This window comes from Corapipo altera, unplaced genomic scaffold (assembly GCF_003945725.1).
Source record: "Corapipo altera isolate COAL_440 unplaced genomic scaffold, ASM394572v1 61411, whole genome shotgun sequence".
Classification (NCBI taxonomy): Eukaryota; Metazoa; Chordata; class Aves; order Passeriformes; family Pipridae; genus Corapipo; species Corapipo altera.
In genome coordinates this window covers 708183-726572 of record NW_020884875.1, presented here as the reverse complement: position 1 = coordinate 726572, position 18390 = coordinate 708183, and the positions used below count along the sequence as shown (strand labels likewise).

The window sequence follows — 18390 nt, the reverse complement described above, 5'->3', positions numbered from 1 at the left end:
GCTAGAGGGTGAAAGTAAATGAGGACTACGTAGGACACAAGGACCCTGCATGAACCCCTGACTCCATTTCTTCCCTTCGAGCCACAGTAATTTCTCTTTCTGTGGCTATAAATTACTAAACTACTCAAAATCACTTGGAGTAAAGTCTCTTAGGTTCAATGCTACAATCAGTTAACCCACTCCCTACAGGTCAGTCACCACAAGAATGTAAAAAACAACTGTCCTTCCTAAAAAAAGCCTATGCTGACATAAGTGACCAATGATAATTTTCCTACCTAATCTGTGGTTACCTTTAAAGTCGGATCAAAGAGAAACTCCACTGAAAAATTACAATCAGCCATTCTCTTGACAGCCATAACTTATCAGGCACTCTTCTGTTTGATGTTTGAATGTGTGTTTATATCTGCTGCTTCCATATTTACATGACACTTGTTCTTCTATCTTAGTGAAAAATTTCTATCCCCATGGGCTACACAAATCAATCCCCCATCCGCAGACATGGACCAAGTATAAGATGATTAAGTTTTCAAATTTCCAAATTACAGCAGTTGTAATAAACAAACAGCAGGTTCCATAACTTGTCAGTGCAGCTGAACTTCTTAGTGCAGCTAATTTTCTATAAAAATAACACTACGTCAACAGAAGTCTTAATTTATTTCCAAGTCTTCAAATTGTTACTACACATACGCCATTCAACTATTTTTTATTTGAACATTAAGGTAATTACAGTTGCAGGGCTCATATTTCCAGTGGCCTCTCTGCAGAAGATACTACCAGAGCAAAACATGAAACATTCCACATGGCTAACAATATGACATTTGAGTTACCAAAATTACAATCATCATATTTTTTTTTCTGCTAACAGATCACATAAGTACGTAACTGGGGCATTTCCTTTAACAGAAATATCAAAATTAGTACTGCACTTGTTTATTTTCAATATTAACATCTCCACATACGAGTAACATGGTACATGACAGTTTGATTATCACACATACAGTACTTTGGCAGCTCTAACTGTGACGTTTTTCCCCCTAAGCTCCACAGTAGGTTTATTTTATAAAACATATTGCTAATATGCCCTGCATAAACACGAAGAATAAAATGCATCTTTCTTTTGTCACTTCAGTGGGGAAGGGAGCAGTGCTCTTACCCCATATTACACAGCCTTGTCATACATGCACAATTTTCTTCCATGAACACTTCCAAATGTATCCTAACTAATATTTTTTCTGCAAGAAAATAATCTTTATTCAAAAAAAAAAAATCAGAATTTTCTTCTCAAATTAGGAAGACTACAGCCATGGATGATTACATGACAAATCACTACTGTTTATTTCAAAATAATACTGAATGTGCCAAATTTTTATCAAGGTTACTTGTATATTATTGTCTTCCAAGCACATCAGTCACCTGATCAATTCATCCCCTTTTGAGTTCATTTCTGAAACTGTCTGGTTTATTTGGATACCTACTAATAACTAATAGTTCGTGCTTAACAAATACAAATTTCTTTGAACACTTCTACCATCAATTTCCACAAGAGAACTAACCATTGTAATAAATTTTTCACTTCACTCTCCCCAAATGAATAATTTTAATTTCCCACCTTCCTGAACACAATTATATTGTACTCTGATACACAACTGCCACCCAATGACCTATTACCACAGTAATCTAAGTGAGGACAGTATTCCCTCTAATGTAATCATGCACTTTAAAGTAGCTACACGAGAGTTTTAAAGTAAAGTGAATGAAATCTGGTTGCAAAATTTTGGATTTAAAGGAACAAAATCATATATACATACTGCAATAACAAATATCTAGAACTTGTCTACAGTGATATGAAACATTTCATTCACTCACTTGTGATATTTTAGCAGCTATTTTGTATTTATTCTATTTGGTCCAAATAGCCCTACATGATGTTAGCAGTCACTCAGAAAACAATGTTGTGCCCAAAAACACATCTGCTACCACAAACATCTCTTCAACCTTTTATTCATCCTCCAGCAATTCTTAAAAATTTAAGATTTCCTGAGCTATAAAAAATCCAGATCTTAATTTATTTGTAAGATGTCATATTTGTACAAATATGTAATATTTGTAATATATACTTGTGAACTCAGCCATTTAATACCTATTTGCATTGAATAATGAACTCTGCAGCACAGGAACAGCCTGTGTATGGCACTTACAATCATGTATGCAATAACAACTGTACTGAGATGTTCCATAATTAAAAAATGTTTATCTATACAAAGTTTAGAAACTACAATTACTTTATCAACAAATAGGAAAATTACAGCCAAACTAATTAGGTTGGACATTCACTACATACTACATCTTGAAATGTCCGTTTTCATGACGTTGTTTTATCTTCTTGCTTCGATTAACTGAATTAAGTGAGAAAATCGATTCTTCTCCAATTTTGCTTCCATTTATTCCCTGTAGTTATTATGTGCCAGCTAACTTTGGTCTTTCACCAGTGACTTCCATTCTCGTGTGCCCCTTATCTCTCCGAGTTCTACATCGTACTTGTGATTCGGTGCCATCAAGAAGCCCTTCCACTGGGGCAGCTTCTGGTCTAGCAGAGCTTCCACGGGGCAGAGGCTTTTCTTACCAGAGCATTATCAAGGCAGGCAGCGTGGATGGGGCAGGAACATGACAGACAGACATTTTGGCTGCAGCAGTTTTAACCCTGTTTGACTGCTTAACCTGTGCTACAGTCTAATTTAAGCATCATTGTTTATGCAATACTCTCAATTGAACAAAAGCCCTACAAAGACAGGTCAACTGTTCCTTTTCTATAGAATAACTGGTTAGAATGTGTTCCAGAATGAATTTAATGCAAACCTTGAAAAAGGTACTAACTAATAACCACATGTGGATCTTTTAAATACTGTCTTACTCTGAGGTATATGTCTATTACTGTAAAAGTTTATGCATCACATCTAGAATTCAAGAAAAAAGGCTATTTGTATTTTCTAGGTCAAGCAAACTACAGAAAAATGAGAAAATTAGCATGTGTTTTGTGTTCAAGTGTTATTGTTTAGCTTAATACTTCATGCAAGTAATGCAAAAAAAGCTATATACTCAAGACTGTTTACATCTGAATAAATAGGGTAAATTAGCAAATACAGTATTGAAAACTATCTACAAAAATGTGTTTTCCCCAGTATTCACTGTTTGTATCAAGTCTTAAAGCAGAAAGCTGCAGGGCAATACCAAAGAGAATGTAATAAAAGAAAAAATTAAATTGAGACATTTTAAGAAATCTCAGAAAATAAATTTGTATTAACTATAAACTAAACTGAAACTAAAGCAATGACTAAAGCTATTAGGTGGCCTTATCAGCAAACACCTTCAATCAAAAGGCCATAAACAAGTATGTTTTACATATTACTTGATTTGTTTATTTTACACCATGGGGTGAAAGCAACACAATTCCTTTTAGTAAAGTATACACAAATAGCCTCACTCAGAATACACTTTTAATGCACATAAAAAAAGTATTCATCTTACAAATTGTTTTGCAATCCAAATATACAATAGCTTGGAAAACAATATTTTAGAAAACTAAAGCCAATGTAAAAAGACTGCTTAATACAACTACATGATATAAGTTTTTGTATGGCTCTCTCTTTAGAGTTTTCTTACTGCATCATCAATATCAGAAATCTGTTCCTTCAGCTGATTCCACTGTTCTGGATTTAAAGAAATACCTGAAATGCATTAAAAATAAACACTTAGGACAAAAAGAAAATTGTGGTGCAGTATTCTTGTGTAATTACTATAAAGGGTAGTTTCATACACAAAGTCTATGTCATAACTATTAATGCCTGAGCTATTTCAACAACCGTCATAGTTACAAAGTGAAACTGCTCACTTTGAACACTTCAATTTAACTTTAGGTTACCTCTAGACAAGTTTACATTGCGAAGAGAATGCATGTAATAAAAAATTTTGCAAGTATTAGGCTAAACACAAGAAGGGAAATACAACTCTGGCCTTAACAGAAGGCAGTACAAAAGCCCTGAGTGAGAAGCAGGAAATCATTCATATTCCTGCTGGCTCCTAAAAGCCACACCTATGTGGACTGATTTTCTATGCACTTTTCAGGTACTATAATTCTGGGTTTCCCCCCCCCCCCATTTTGTTTCTCAAAGCACTGTAAATAACACATACTATAAGTAACCTTTTGGAGAGACTCTATTACACTCGCTTACACAAACCAATGTAAGTTATTTCTTCTTCAAGTTCACTATAGTTTCCAGTAATATTCAAACATTAATCATTCAATAAGTACCCCATAAACCATCTCCTCAGTTCTACATCTGCCCTCATCTTCCTCAAGCTTGAGTCCAGGTGCATGTTTCATTTGTGCTTTAGTCTCCTCATTCTTCCCCTACAATCTCTATGCCAACTCCGTGAAGAGTGCAGGCTCACAGGGCTACCTCTCATACTTTCTCCCACCAAGCTCTTCTACTATTTACCCCCACTCTCCTCCGTCAGTGATCAGGTGTCCTTCATTGCTTTCTCCCTGTAGGTGGAGCAGGGCCTCAAAACAGTCGAATCTTAGAATTCCACTTTTTGAGCTCACAGTAATTTTTTTTTTCCTTATATCCCCATCAGTGTCTTATGAGGGCACCATTATAATTTAAAGCAGCAACTAGTGTGCATGGAGCTTCTCTAAGCAGTTTTCCACCAGCCTATAGCGTGAAGATTTCTTTTTGAACACAGGTCAGGTGTGCTAACCATTAATAGGGGACTAAGCATCATCAAAATGTCCCTCAACTACACACCAGACGAACTGCACAAAGTTCAGATCTGCTGTTTGAGACACTCTGACTAATTTAAAATGCTGGATTTATTTTTCCATCTTATTACAGTATTTCAACTACTTATACTGGTTTTAGGATAGCTAAATAGGTGGCTTACGAGTGCATTAATGGAATATTTGGCTCACATACTGTATCAGACTACTATTAAATTTTATCCTAGTAAAATTCAGCCCCTTTTGCTGCACTGATAAACATTTCTATCTACATCATGTAACTTTTGTCACTAGGCCCACCCACCAAATCTCATTGTAGTTTGCCACTCAAAGTGCATATACTATTGAATTTCACCTCAAAACACAGTCCTTAGAAATTCATCTTTTTTATTAACTAACAACAAATCCAAAACAAAGAATGTTCCTGTACAACACCAGTACACCTGTTCATGCAAACCTACTCTCAGTGGTTATTCAAGAAATGTTGAAAATGCTTCTCAAACTTTTCAAATTACTGTTCACTGAGTTGTTCCTGAACACACCATAAGAACATTATGCTGATTTTATGTCTTCAAACTTTGCAGCCTCCCAGTACAGGAAGGCCGGGAGGGGACTTTTTGCAATGGCAAGAAGTGATGGGGCAAGGGAGAGTGGCTTCAAAATGGAAGAGGGTATATTTAGACTGGATATTTAGAAGAAGTTCTTGCCTGTGAGGGTGGTGAGGCCCTGGCACAGGTTGCCCAGAGAAGCTGTGGATGCCCCATGCCTGGAAGCGTTCAAGGCCAGGTTGGATGAGGCTTTGAGCAACCTGGTCTAGTGGAAAGTGTCCTTGTCCATGGCACGGTGTTGGAACAAGATCTGTAAAGTCCCTTCCAACTCAAATCATTCAATGACTCTATGAATCCCCAGGCCACAATGTTTCATACTTACCTCTTTCATTGCTGCAGTACGAAAACTGATAAAAAGTAGACTTTTCTAAGAGAAGCAACATAACCTTAAGCACAGCACTATTCCTGCAACTGTCCTCACATCCTCATCTTGAAATGGAAAAGTTCTGAAAGTGGTTCACAGTGAAGGCTTGCCATGACAAGCAACTATCCAAGCAGCAATTAAAGGTATAAGGGCTTGTGCTGTACTGCAGATTAGAAACTTGGTACCAAAGCTTGATCACTTGAGATACTTCTCCCTCTGATAAAATCTTCACTTTTTTCCTCCAAAATTAGTCACATTAAATGTTCTGATTTTTTTAATCAAAAATTTAATAGAAACTGAAGGACCTGGTTGTTTTAACAAAATTAACATCTTATAAAAATGATTAAATCTTTTCAGTGAATTTTGAAATAAGAAATCCAATTGTAATAAAATAAATTGTGTTAACTAAGTTAATCAATTGGGGGGAAAAAGTATGGCTGTCTTATGGTCATTTTTATAAGTTCTCTACCAAATTTGCTTGTTTTGATGCCTTGCCATAAAACATGGAAGATCTATTTAGGAAAATGGACTCAGGCCAACAAACCCACTTTGTTCTTATTTATAATCTACAGATTAAACTAATTCTTTGTTAAAATACAAATTATAAGAAAGTAAAAATATTACTCTAAAAATATCACGTAGTACCAAAAGATGATACACAAAATTCTACTGCAAACCCAATGTTTTAATATGAAGTAACATCAAGCAGAACAATACCTTTTCTGCCAGGCTTCATTTCACCTTCTTGATCCATCCAGTATTCTCTAATATCAATTAAGACTTTTCCTTTAAAATCCCGAACACTGACATACCTCATTTTGCCAATCTGTCAAAACACACATAAAGGTCTTTTAGGTATTTTACATATTACAGCAATCACTTTCCCCAGCAGCATTAGACTCTGACATGTGACACTGCACACTGCGGCTTATTTTAGACACCAGAGAAACAACTGCATTAAAAGCTTAACTCAGAGTAGTCAGTAGGCTAATAAGCAATGACTTAAAACTAGTTGAGCAGGCAATGCTCAGTGCAGAAGTAGCCCTCCCAGAATAAAAAACTCTGTATTCTTTACATGCTTGCTTCTTATAAAAGTCATGGATTTACTGTTTTCTGAAATAAAATTTTGCCTTTGTTTCCAGCAGCTGTAAAAGAAGACAGGAAAAAGGGACCTCTACCCCCAAGTGTAAATTTTAGTCCATTTCACACGTACAGAAAGCAAATTAGATATTCACGTGCAATGCCTCCCAAAAAAAAACCCTCAGGTAATTGTGGGGCTTTTTTTTTTTTTAACATAGTAAATACAGATGGAAATGAAAGTTAGCCACCTACTGTCCCATGCCCACTCCCAAATCCTCACAGGTACCTCACTGTACCAGGTGTTCCAAAAATTAAATCTTTTAAGTTTACCGGCATGTAGCATATTATGAAATGACTCCTGAGTTCCATAATTTCTGCACCAATGTCTTAACTGAATTACATGGGCACCTTTTTTTTTTTTTCAGGTGAGGGGAAGAGTGAGTGGGAGGAAGTGGGAGGAAGAATCAAACCAACAACTGGACAATACACCACACATTTAGGCTTATTAAAGATCTTCCCAAATATGATAAAAAACTATTTATTCACATAAATTCAAAGTACATGGTGAATTGGAGAACCAGAAATTAGATAACAAAATCACAATGAAATAAAATTTCTCACAATTCCTGTAAGAAATCCTCCAAATTTTGCATGCACCTTCTGGATACATTTTATGAAGAAAGAACACATTCTAAAGTAAACAATTTTAAAATAAAATACTCCTTCCTGATAAAATATTTCAACTTCTTTTATCTGTGCATCTTGCATTTTGATACAACCTAAGGGGGATCCAAACACTCTAGCATTAAGTCTGACCAGACAGATTGAAAAACTCTCCCATGAAGTACAATGATTCACAGATGTTTAAGTCATATGCTCTTATTTCACAAAATTAATACAAACATGAACACTTTTACGTTTGCCTAAAGAAATTTTTCTTCTTACGCAGATCATGCCACATGATTCTAAAACTGGTAATAAAACAATTATGACATACCTAGATAACGTAAGTCTGAAGCACTTTTCCTACTTCAAAGCATCTAGTTTATTAAAATGAACAAGACATTACAGTTTATAAGACAGTATTTTTTGACCAATTAAACACTTTCACAGCACTACAAATTTAACATTCAAAAATAAAGTATAATTTCATGGCACGCTAGGTCTTTCAGACCAAACTTGGCACCATGCCCAAGCCCCTCAGCACTGCTGGCAAAGAACATCCTAAACAGCCTACAGGAACAACATTTCTTGGTTTCACCCTTTAACGCTTCGCTAACTTTTAAGGTCACCTCTAAGAACAGCTTCAAGTAGTAGCACTCAGCAGCACCTCTTTTTCCATGGCTGTGGAAGAATCTTAGTGTATTGCCAAGTACTTCCAGGTTTGTCCTAAATAATAAAATCTAACATAACATAGCAGCTTAAAGCTGCAAATACAGTTAAAGTGTTTAGAACATTATTTGCAAAGACTGTATGTCTCAATTCAACTACAGTAAGGTGAGTGGCAATAATGCAAAGTTCACATTTACTCAATCAGTCAGTCTACCTTAGATGGAAGTAGTTCTATATGAAAATGCTGAAATTAAGTTAGATTTCACATCACTGTCTAGATTTCAGATGATCACAATAAATTTTGAACAATTTATGCAAAATTGTTCTATGTAAAAGCTGTCATCACCAAAACTTTTAAATATGCTTCTGAAGTACAGCTCTACAAACATCTAAGGTTTAAAACCACAACCAAAGTCTAGATATAAGTAAACTGATGTTTCTCGATACTTAGCTAGCTGCAATTCTGGTACAGGTTCATTTCTGAACAATTCTTTTGTCATGCAGCAGTTGATAGTCCTGGAGTAATTTCACTGACAAACGTATATTTAGATCTCCATAACCACAGCCATGTTTCAAGGGTTGCTGTGCCAGTTTTGGCTGGGGTAGACTTAGTTTTTTCACAGTGGTTGGTACTGGGCTATGGATTGGATTTGTGCTGAACACAGTGATGACAATATAAAGATGTTCTTGTTCTGAGCAGGGCTTACACAGGGTCAAGGCCTTTTCTGCTTTTCCTACTGCCATGCCTGCGAGTGCACGGGAGGAGACACAGCCAGGACAGGTGACCCCAACTGACACAGGGATATTCCATACCACAGGGCATCATGCTCAGTATATAAAGCAGGGGGAAGAAGGAAGAAGGGAGGTACATGCTTGGGGTTTCCCCAGGTAACTGTTACACGTGATGGAGCCCTGTTGTCCTGCAGATGGCTGAAAACCTGCCTGCCCATGGGAAGTAGTGAATTAATTCCTTGTTTTGCTCTGTTTGAGTGCAGCACTTTTGCTTTCCCTATTAAATGCTTTATCTCAACCCACAAGTCTTCTCACTTCCAGTTCTCTTCCCAGTCCTGCTGGTGGTGGAGTGAGTGAGCAGCTGCTGGCTGGGGTTAAACCACAACAGTAATATTGACTTACAGCAGTCCAGTTACTGCAGTTCAACCTTCACAGACAAGTTCATATACTTTTCATTAAATACTACAGATCCTAAGATTATACTGCTCTACTGAATTATACGAATTAAAACCACCAAGTTTGTTTCTCAGAAGAAAAAGTACTGAAATTGTGTCTCAGTTCCCTTCACAGCTACGCAACTGACTTCCTCTATGAGCTTCAGCAAGCACCTTCTTCATTACTTTTCCTATTTCCAGATTTTCTGGATTAAATGGTACACACACTGTGGAAGTAGAAACGGCAAAAAAAGCTCCTTTCGTGTATGGACAGCACTACAAGGAGCACAATGAAGACTCCTGTAAACAGTGAGATCTGTCACACAGCAAGTTGTTCATGAAATGCATCGGTGACCACCTAAGTTTCATAATTAATGTGCTAAACCAAACAGTTTCAGAGCATCATACACTTATATATTTACCTTCTTTCAGGAGCCTACGATAAAGTCATTACACTGGGAAATTAGAGAACTTTACAGTGGGAAATCAAAGAACTTACCTATCTCAAGTCAAAAAGCAAAAGACCAAAACTCAAAAAAAAAAAAAAAAGGTGGGGAGTGGACAGGACAACACACAGACAACTTTTAAGTAACAATGTCAGTTAAATGCATGATCATGCAATGTGGTTCCACTCTGGGTAGTCATTAATGCATCCTGACAAACCTTATCCAAATCAGGCATAGGTAGATGATAGGATTAGTCAAACTAACCAAAGCACATGGTGCAGAGCTCAGGTTGGCTTGAAGCCACAGACAGGAATCTAATGTATCAACACTAAACCCTTCCACACCGACATGAATAACTCTAGTCCTTAGGGCCTCTAGTAATACATCACACAGGGGAGCAAGATAAATTTCTGCATGCTAACTGTACAACAAACTGCAAAGTATACCAGGCTATCTATAAAACCTAAAAAGGCGAAGACCTATAAATACATAAAATACACTTGGTCTCTTATATTGAATTAATTCTCTTCTACTTACATTCATACCATTCTTCATAAGTAGTTGAAAAAAAAATCATTACAGCAATAATCTCAAACAAAAATATAAAATGTAAAAATTTATGAAAATGATAAATCTTCAGAATGCAGCAGTCACAATGAGCTCTATATTAAGGGAAGCTGTATGCCTTAAGAGCCCAGCCTGAGAGTGCAGAACAACAATCCTCTAAGTATCACATCATTTGAAGCCACTCCCACACACAATATGGACACCACAGAACTTGTGACTATCCTAGGAATGCTTTACAGCCTCATTTCCACCAACTGAAGCTACACCTGTAAGTTTTACTGCAAAGTCACTTCCACATCAGGAGATCATTTTACTGCCGTGGGAGAGAAACCCTCCAGAAAAAAGAGTTTCTAATATTACTAAAAGTCCTAGAACAAACAAAACTGTATCTAAAAAATTACCATGTAACAGCATCTTATAGCATGTTCTTCTAAGTAGGGGGGAGGGAGGGGCAGTATTCTCAGAGCTACTACAGCTCTATTTATCCACTGCAACATTTACCTCTTAGGACCTGGGCAGAAGTCGATGTAGCTTGAAAAAAACAACAAAGCTTCACATAATACAAGGAGCAATCCAAAAATTTTTTTGTTGTTGATTACCTGAAAGGCAGGCAGACTGAGCAACACTGATGTTTTAGGTCAAGGTGATATTCAAATATCTGTATTATACTCAACACCAGAAGAACCTTGTTCTTTTCAGACTAATAAGAGTCCTCTACTGTCTGTTTTTAGTAACTTTTTAATATCTTAGGTCAAAAAGGTTTCAAGAAACCAGAGCACACAAATACTTTCATTTTTATTTGAAAGTGCCTGGCTGGTTTTGCATCAGGGGAACAGTTTTCTTCAAGGCTGGAATTTCTGAACTTGTTATAAACATAACACAAAGTTTATACATAGTTCTTTAGAGTTCTAACTGCAGCTCACCTCATAAGGTATAGAACTCACTATCTCATTTTTCCTACAGAGTTCAAAGCATGCCCAAGCAGAACTAAAAATATTATACACTCCCTTCAATAAGGAAGTTCAGGCATTGCCCTAAAGTTCCTCTCCTCAACACGAGTAGAGGAAAGTGAGAATTAAGACACTAAAAATAACTGCCTTGTATCACAGGGAAGGTCTCTCTAGAAAACTTTTTCTTTCCCCATATTACTTTACACAGCCCAGAATCATTTAATTTAGCTTACTCTGTGTTCGGGCCACCTCACGAGACACACTTCCTATACCCTTTCACGAAGTTGAGAATCAAAGTCTCACAAATTTATATTCCTTTTCAGCCAGCTAATCAGAGACCTTTAATAGTTTCTGATCCATGCCTGTAAAACACGTAATTCTGAGCTATGTATATTCTTGCACAGGTCTCAGCACACGCTGTCACTGTCTCAGCCAACCGTGGAAACTGCAATACCCTGAATTCACAAATGTACCTTTCTACTGAAAAATGTACATTCATTCCATCTTAAAAACAGGGACAATGTCAAAAATTACTATTATTATGGATGTTCAGCGATAAAATTCTCCATCATAAAATATAGTAAGAACCAAAACTTATTCCAAGATGCTGTCTTATCATACAGGAGCCAAGTTGTCCTTGACCTAGTTAAACAGGAATGAAGAGTCCATGCATTGGTTTCCAAGAAGCTTTTTTTCCAAGAGCCCTGATTAAAAAACATTTCCATGTAGAGACAAACCTAATCTAATATTTACAGTATACTCTTGGTAAGTGCTGTATTTACCGACAAAATGAGCACCCAGAGCTTGCACAGGCAAAGTCAAGAGGATTAGATCAATTGCTGCAACTCAGATTCTTTTACTCAGCTGAAACTTGACCATGCTCTTCTGAGCATCTCATCTGCATGCGAGCACCGTAATCCCTTCCAGCCAAGGATTCAGGAGACCAAGACTGTGCTGCCAAGAAACTCAGATCACCTCATAAAATTTATACTGAATATGATGTAACATGTTACCTTTACCAGGCTTTATGAGTCATCAATTTTACCTGAAACATATTCTCATCTCTGTTACTGCTTTGCTTAGAAGAAGCTGCACCCTTTGAACTTTCACCAGTCTTTTGTTTCTTTACAGGTTTTTCTGGAGCTGCTTGCTTTTTCCGCTTTGCCTTGGAGCAAGGAAAAAAAAAAGCATGAGCCACAACTCACTCTATATGCTACAGAAAAGCTTACATTTTATGTCACAAACCATTACTAAGTAATGCACACTATCACCTTCCTGCTGTGAAGGCAGGACTCCAATACTGTACATTTAGACTGGAATCAAAGAAATAAAACCCTTCAAATGAGCCTAATTCTGTTCCCAGTGAAGTTTACCATAATACTTTGGCTTTAAAGAGAATTTAATCAGATAAAAATACATTTCAAAAACCCTTCTCTTTTTGCACAGTAACACTGTCAGCTCAGTAGTTTTAATAAAAAAATTAAGTCTGAGAGAAATGACACTTTCCCTTCTACTGAATGCAACAAAAAATGCAGAACAGTTTATGACTCCTCTTCAAAAAAAGAAATAAAACCTACAGAAGATAATGATTAAAGGATCTGGAAACCACCTCCATCACACAACTTTTATTTTTTAATCAGCATCCAATCTCTGCCCTCAGCATGATAAATTAAACATCTTTTTAGAACATTCAGACAATATGACCTGTAAATCCCGTTGTTCAGATAACTCACAAAGTTACTGTTTCTACTCACAGTTATAAAGTAACCATGCTCCCCACCTCAAAAAAAAAAAAAAAAAAAAAGGAATACTAACATACCACAAATTAGTCTCACCTGCTCAGACCACGTTGTGGGTAATCTCTGAAAAAACCCCCAACCCTACTGCCCACTAAAGCAGGCTGTCCAGACTGTCTTTTCAGGAATACAGTTCCCTAACAAAAAAATCACCCCATGAACTTTTTTTAAGGTCTGACAGAACATCTGATTTGCAAGGTGTAATCAAGCCATGATTGAAGCAATTCAGTAAATCAGACCAAGCCTTTTTAAAGTACTACACTAAAATACCTGATGTCTGCATTACGAAATATCACTTCTCAAAAACACAAATTCACAAGTTTTTTCTGGTTTTGCTCGTAATCACTGATACATCTATACAAGATTCTAAATTAAATAACTATTAAAAATAAACAGGAACACTCAATTTATACATTCAGAACAGTCACGTTAAAATTTATCAATTCAAATACACTCAGGTTGGCTCAGCTTTTAAGTGAGAAACTAACAGATGGTATTACAGCAAATAAAAGAAAATTAAGCATAGAAAAAAAACACGCAAACAAGATAAGCAAATGACACGATGAAGCACAGGGTAAGATAAGATTTTTATTACAGAGAAGTAATCCAGATATCAAATTGGCAGTGGTGGGTGTGGGCATGTTCTCAAAATAAGTCTAAATTCTTGCCATCAGGGCAGCTTATACGAAAGCCTTCCATCACTTGCCACAAAGCAGTAAAGATTTACAGGAACCTTGTGATTATATCTATCATATGGAATAGTATGAACAAAGCAAAATGCAACTTAAAAAAACCTTTTCCGCAAGTCAAAAAACATGGAATCCACCCAAACTTGGGAAAGGGGTTGGTTTCTTTGGGGGCGGGGAGGGAGAGAGCTTTTTAAGTGTCTCATAAATCACAGGGAATAACAGGCATGTTGAGACATAATGCTCACCTAATTCCTTAACCTCAGCCTGAAATAAAAGAGTTAATACAGTAATAAACTGTATATAATGTTCACCTTTTTGTCAACTTCACTATCTGAATCACTGGCAGATGAGCTTGAAGATACAAGTTCCTTTGATTTAGGCATTCTGGGAAGAGAAAAATAATATGAGAACACTACATAAAGAATACATCTCATTATGGCTGGAAAGCCATCTTCAAATCTGTACTGGCTTATCTTACTCAAAACTCTCCTAAAGACTTTCCTGCCATTTCATGTAAGCTTTAATACACATTGCAGATGCAATCTCAAACACTCTTCCCTCTTGTATCTCTTCCTCTTTTTACTCCAACTGTACTAAATGCAGTAAATGGTTTGGCTTCTGAACTGTTTACAGCAGAACAATTTTTCACAAGTGTCATACATCCCCAGACACGGCAAAAACCACGATGTAAAAAATAAAATATAATGCCGTCCTCCAGTTAAATGACATTATATGACATTTATATGACATTCACATATATAGTTCATTAAGGTCCTTTCATTGCCTGTACTCTTACGTGGGCATTTCACCCAGTTGGACTCACAAGCAATGTGCTGCATAATCATCACACATAAAGATGAAGATCCCACCAACACAACAGTCTGAAAAACGCCTCAGTTACAGTGAACCACAGCACTGCAGTTAATAATTCCACTGCAGCTTCAACACATCAGTCACTAGAGTCTATTCATTTGCCAGACAAGCGGACATTCAGCTTTCCTGGAATGCATGCTGCCAGGTGTGCTCATACATCACTTTGGTATGCAAACATGTGGTTAGATGTAGCGGTTGCACATCTTCCCTGCTACTGCTTTGTAACACATCCACAGCTCTTTTGTTCTTTCAGAATAAAAACAGGCATCCTAGAGAGAAACTGTGATATGAACCACAGCTAGGAAAGGCTAACATAATACTAAGGGATATTTTGAAGCGTTGTTAAACTGGCAGTGAAATAAAACCCACATATGCAAATTAAAAAAAAAAAAAAAAAAAAAAACAACAACAAAAAAAACCACCACGGAGTCCAAATAATGGTAATGATCAACGTGGTTCTAAAGTAGAGCAAGACCTGTGGTAACAGCTTGGAGCACTGCGATGGAAGCTGGAACACTGCACAGGATACAGGGAATGGGGAAGCACACACAAGCCGCGCTGTAAGATGGAGGCAGAGGAGCGCTGGAATGGGACAATGTGAAAATAAGCACAGGGATGACACTGAGTCTGAAAAGCCAAACGATGGTGCGCGGGGATGACCCCAGGGGTCCGCGCGCGGACGAGGAAGGGACAACATGGAGGAAGGTGTGGGCGGAAACCGGAGGAAAAAGGGATGCGGGGCGGTGGGAGCCCCCCGGAGGGGCCGAGCGTGAGGCGACACGGCGAGGCAGGCGAGGAGGGGGGTGAGGGCGATGAGACGGGCCAGGCGAGAGCGGGGAAAGGTAAGGAAAGGAAGGCGAGTCGGGAAGACCAGGTAGGCGGATCCCAGCCGCCATTTTCCTCCCCTATTCCTCATTTTCCACGGCTCGTGCCGCCCCCCCCGAGGAAAGGACACCCAAGACCCGAACAAGGATGGGGGTGGAATGGGGGGAGGACACCCAAGTGCTCCCAGGGCAGGGCGGTAGCGAGGGGGCCGCGGGTCACCCGCGGCGGGGCGACAGAAAGGCAGCACGGGCAGAAGCGGGCCGGGGGTCGCCGGCGGGCCGGGTCCGCTCCCGGCGCGGGGGCGGGGGGGTAGCGCGGAGAGGCGCCATCTTCTCCCTCCCTCAGACCCTCCGCGCCCCCCAACGTGGCAGCTCTCCCTCGGCAGAGGCGGCCGCTCCCCAGCGGGGCAGCCCTCCCGCAGGGCACCGCGGGTACTCGAGGAACACGGGGCGGCCTCCCGGCAGGGCTGCCCTGGGCGGTGCCGCGGGGGGCGCGCGTGGGGACTGGGCACTCACGTCCTGATCCGCGCGTGGCCGGTCTGCACCGCGACACGGGCGGAACTGACGCGCCGCGGAACGCCCGCCCCGGGCCGCTCACGTGGGGAGGCGGGGCGGGGAGGGGGCTGGCTTTAAAGGGGACGCGCGGCCCTTTGTCCCTTTTGTCGCCCGTTCGCGCCCCAGCCGAGGGGGCGGCGGGAGGGAGCGGGGTCACAGCGATGGGAAGGGAACCTTTGCGGAGTCACAGAACGTCCTCCGCTGGGAAAGAATGACAGAGATCACAGGATATGCTGAGTTGGAAAGGATCCACCAGGATCATCGAGCCCTGCACAGGACACCGCAGAAGTCACTCCGTGTGTCTGAGAGTATCGTCCAAACGCTTCTTGAGCTCTGTCAGGCTTGGTGCTGTGACCACTTCCCTGGGGAGCCTGCTCCAGTGCTTCAACCACCCTCTAGGTGAAGAACCTTTTCCCAATGGCAAACCTAACCCTCCCCTGACAGGGCTTCAGGCCTTTCGCTTGGGTCCTGTCACTGGTCACCAGACGGACGACATCAGTCTCTGCCCCTCTGCTTCCCTTCATGAGGAAGCTGTAGACTGCAATGGACTTTAGGAATAATTTCTCCCCAGAAAGGGTGACTAGACAATGGAACAGGCTGCTCAGGGAGGCAGTGGATTCACCATCCTGGAGGAGCGTAAGGAAAGACTGGATGTGGCACTCAGTGCTATGGTCTAGTTGACAAGGTTGTGTTCTGTCATAGGTTGGACTCGATGATCTCAGAGGCCTTTTCCAACCTAGTTGATTGCACGATTCTGTGAAGTCTCCCCTCAGTCTCCTCCAGGCTGAAAAAAATCCACAATAATTAATAAATGGCTGTTTTTTCACACACCACAGCAGTTCCTCGATGCCGCCCGGGCAGCGGCGTGAGGCGCTGTGGCTGCGGTGGCTTTGCATAGTGAAACCGCGGCCCTGCCACACCTGGGCTGCCCTCAGGAACCACTTCTGCTGCTTCCCCTCCTGCCACCACATCCCCCTCCTGCCACCTGCAACTCGGCCTTCCTTCTCTCCCTGCAAGGCTGTGTCGGTGGGGACCAGGGAGCATCATAGAGCCCCCCACTCACGTCGGGTCTGAAGCACTGGGGGCTAAGGTCGAAATAGTCTCAGCACCTCATTTAAACACCTACTTTTTAAAAGACCTCCAAGCAAAAAAAGAACATGAAAACATATTGACAATCTTGCTTGTATCTGTACTGTGTTTGTGCTGTGATGCATCTCACATGCCCTGCAAGGACTTGAAGAGGGGCTGTAGGCTGAGTTCGTCTAAACAGCTTCTGCTTCTGAGACACACCAACATGGAAGGGAGGAGAGGAGGGGGCCCTCTGCCCTCAAGCTTTGTGAGAGGAGACTTAGCAGCCTTTGCAGACTGTAATAGGCCAGTCAGAGCATGAAATGTCTTCGTGTTGTGTCTTCTTTGTTATCTACTCGGGCCTTTCAGTTTATGAAGAGATTTAGTAACATTAAAATACGGCCTTGGGTAACGAAACTTCACACTAAACTAACACAGCCTGTTACTATTTGCTTATCACTGTTTGCAAGGGCATGCCGGGCAGGGGGCAGGTCCCAGGCCCCAGCAGCTGGGCATGCCGGGCAGGCCCCGGGCTGTTGGGAACTAGGCAAACTACCATCAGGCCTTCGTGATGCAGTCATCATCACCTTGTATAAGAAGATAGGAGTTAAATCAGACTGCTCAAATTACTGTGGTATTACTCTGCTCTCCATTGCTGGCAAAATCCTGGCAAGAATGCTTTTGAACAGACTAATACCCCCTATAGCAGAAGCAATTCTACCTGAAAGCCAATGAGATTTCAGAGCCAACGGGAGCACCACAGACATGGTATTTGTTCTCAGACAACTGCAAGAGAAGTACAGGGAACAGAACAAGGGTCTCTATGTAACCTCTGTTGACCTCACCAAGGCTTTCCATACTGTGAGCAGAAAAGGTTTATGGCAGATTTTGGAACGTTTAGGATGTCCCCCCAAGTTCCTTAAAATGATCATCTCACTCCATGAGGATCAGCACGGCCAAGTCAGATATTGCAATGCACTTTCTGAGCCCTTTCTAATAACCAATGCTGTGAAACAAGGCTGCGTTCTTGCACCAGCTCTATTCACAATCCTTTTCAGCATGATGCTCCAAAGGGCCACGGCAGACCTCAATGATCAGGATGGTATCTACATTCGATATTGTACTGATGGAAGCCTATTCACCCTAAGGTGACTGAAGGCCCACACCAAGACCTTAAACCATCTTGTCTGGGAGCTGCTTTATGCTGATGACGCCGCACTTGTTGCCCACACAGAAGCAGCTCTGCAGCATTTAACATCCTGCTTTGCAGACGCTGCTGAGCTCTTTGGGCTGGA

At 40.2% G+C, this 18390-nt stretch overlaps 1 protein-coding gene across 2 annotated transcripts; it reads right to left on the bottom strand.

Moving 5' to 3' along the window:
- Positions 1-635: 635 nt before the first annotated feature.
- On the bottom strand, positions 636-16054 carry SUB1 (SUB1 homolog, transcriptional regulator). 2 transcript variants are annotated; one of them, XM_027634735.1, is made up of 6 exons: positions 15989-16048; positions 15124-15230; positions 14087-14159; positions 12336-12455; positions 6467-6575; positions 636-3725 (listed from the first exon to the last, which is right to left on the bottom strand). In XM_027634735.1, exons 3-6 carry the CDS (start codon positions 14156-14158, stop codon positions 3646-3648), a joined length of 381 nt encoding a protein of 126 aa, XP_027490536.1. In that variant the 5' UTR covers position 14159; positions 15124-15230; positions 15989-16048; the 3' UTR covers positions 636-3645. The 2 variants fall into 2 exon arrangements, with proteins under 2 accessions (XP_027490536.1, XP_027490535.1); XM_027634734.1 differs by lacking the exon at positions 15124-15230 and having other exon boundaries at positions 15989-16054.
- Positions 16055-18390: the final 2336 nt, after the last annotated feature.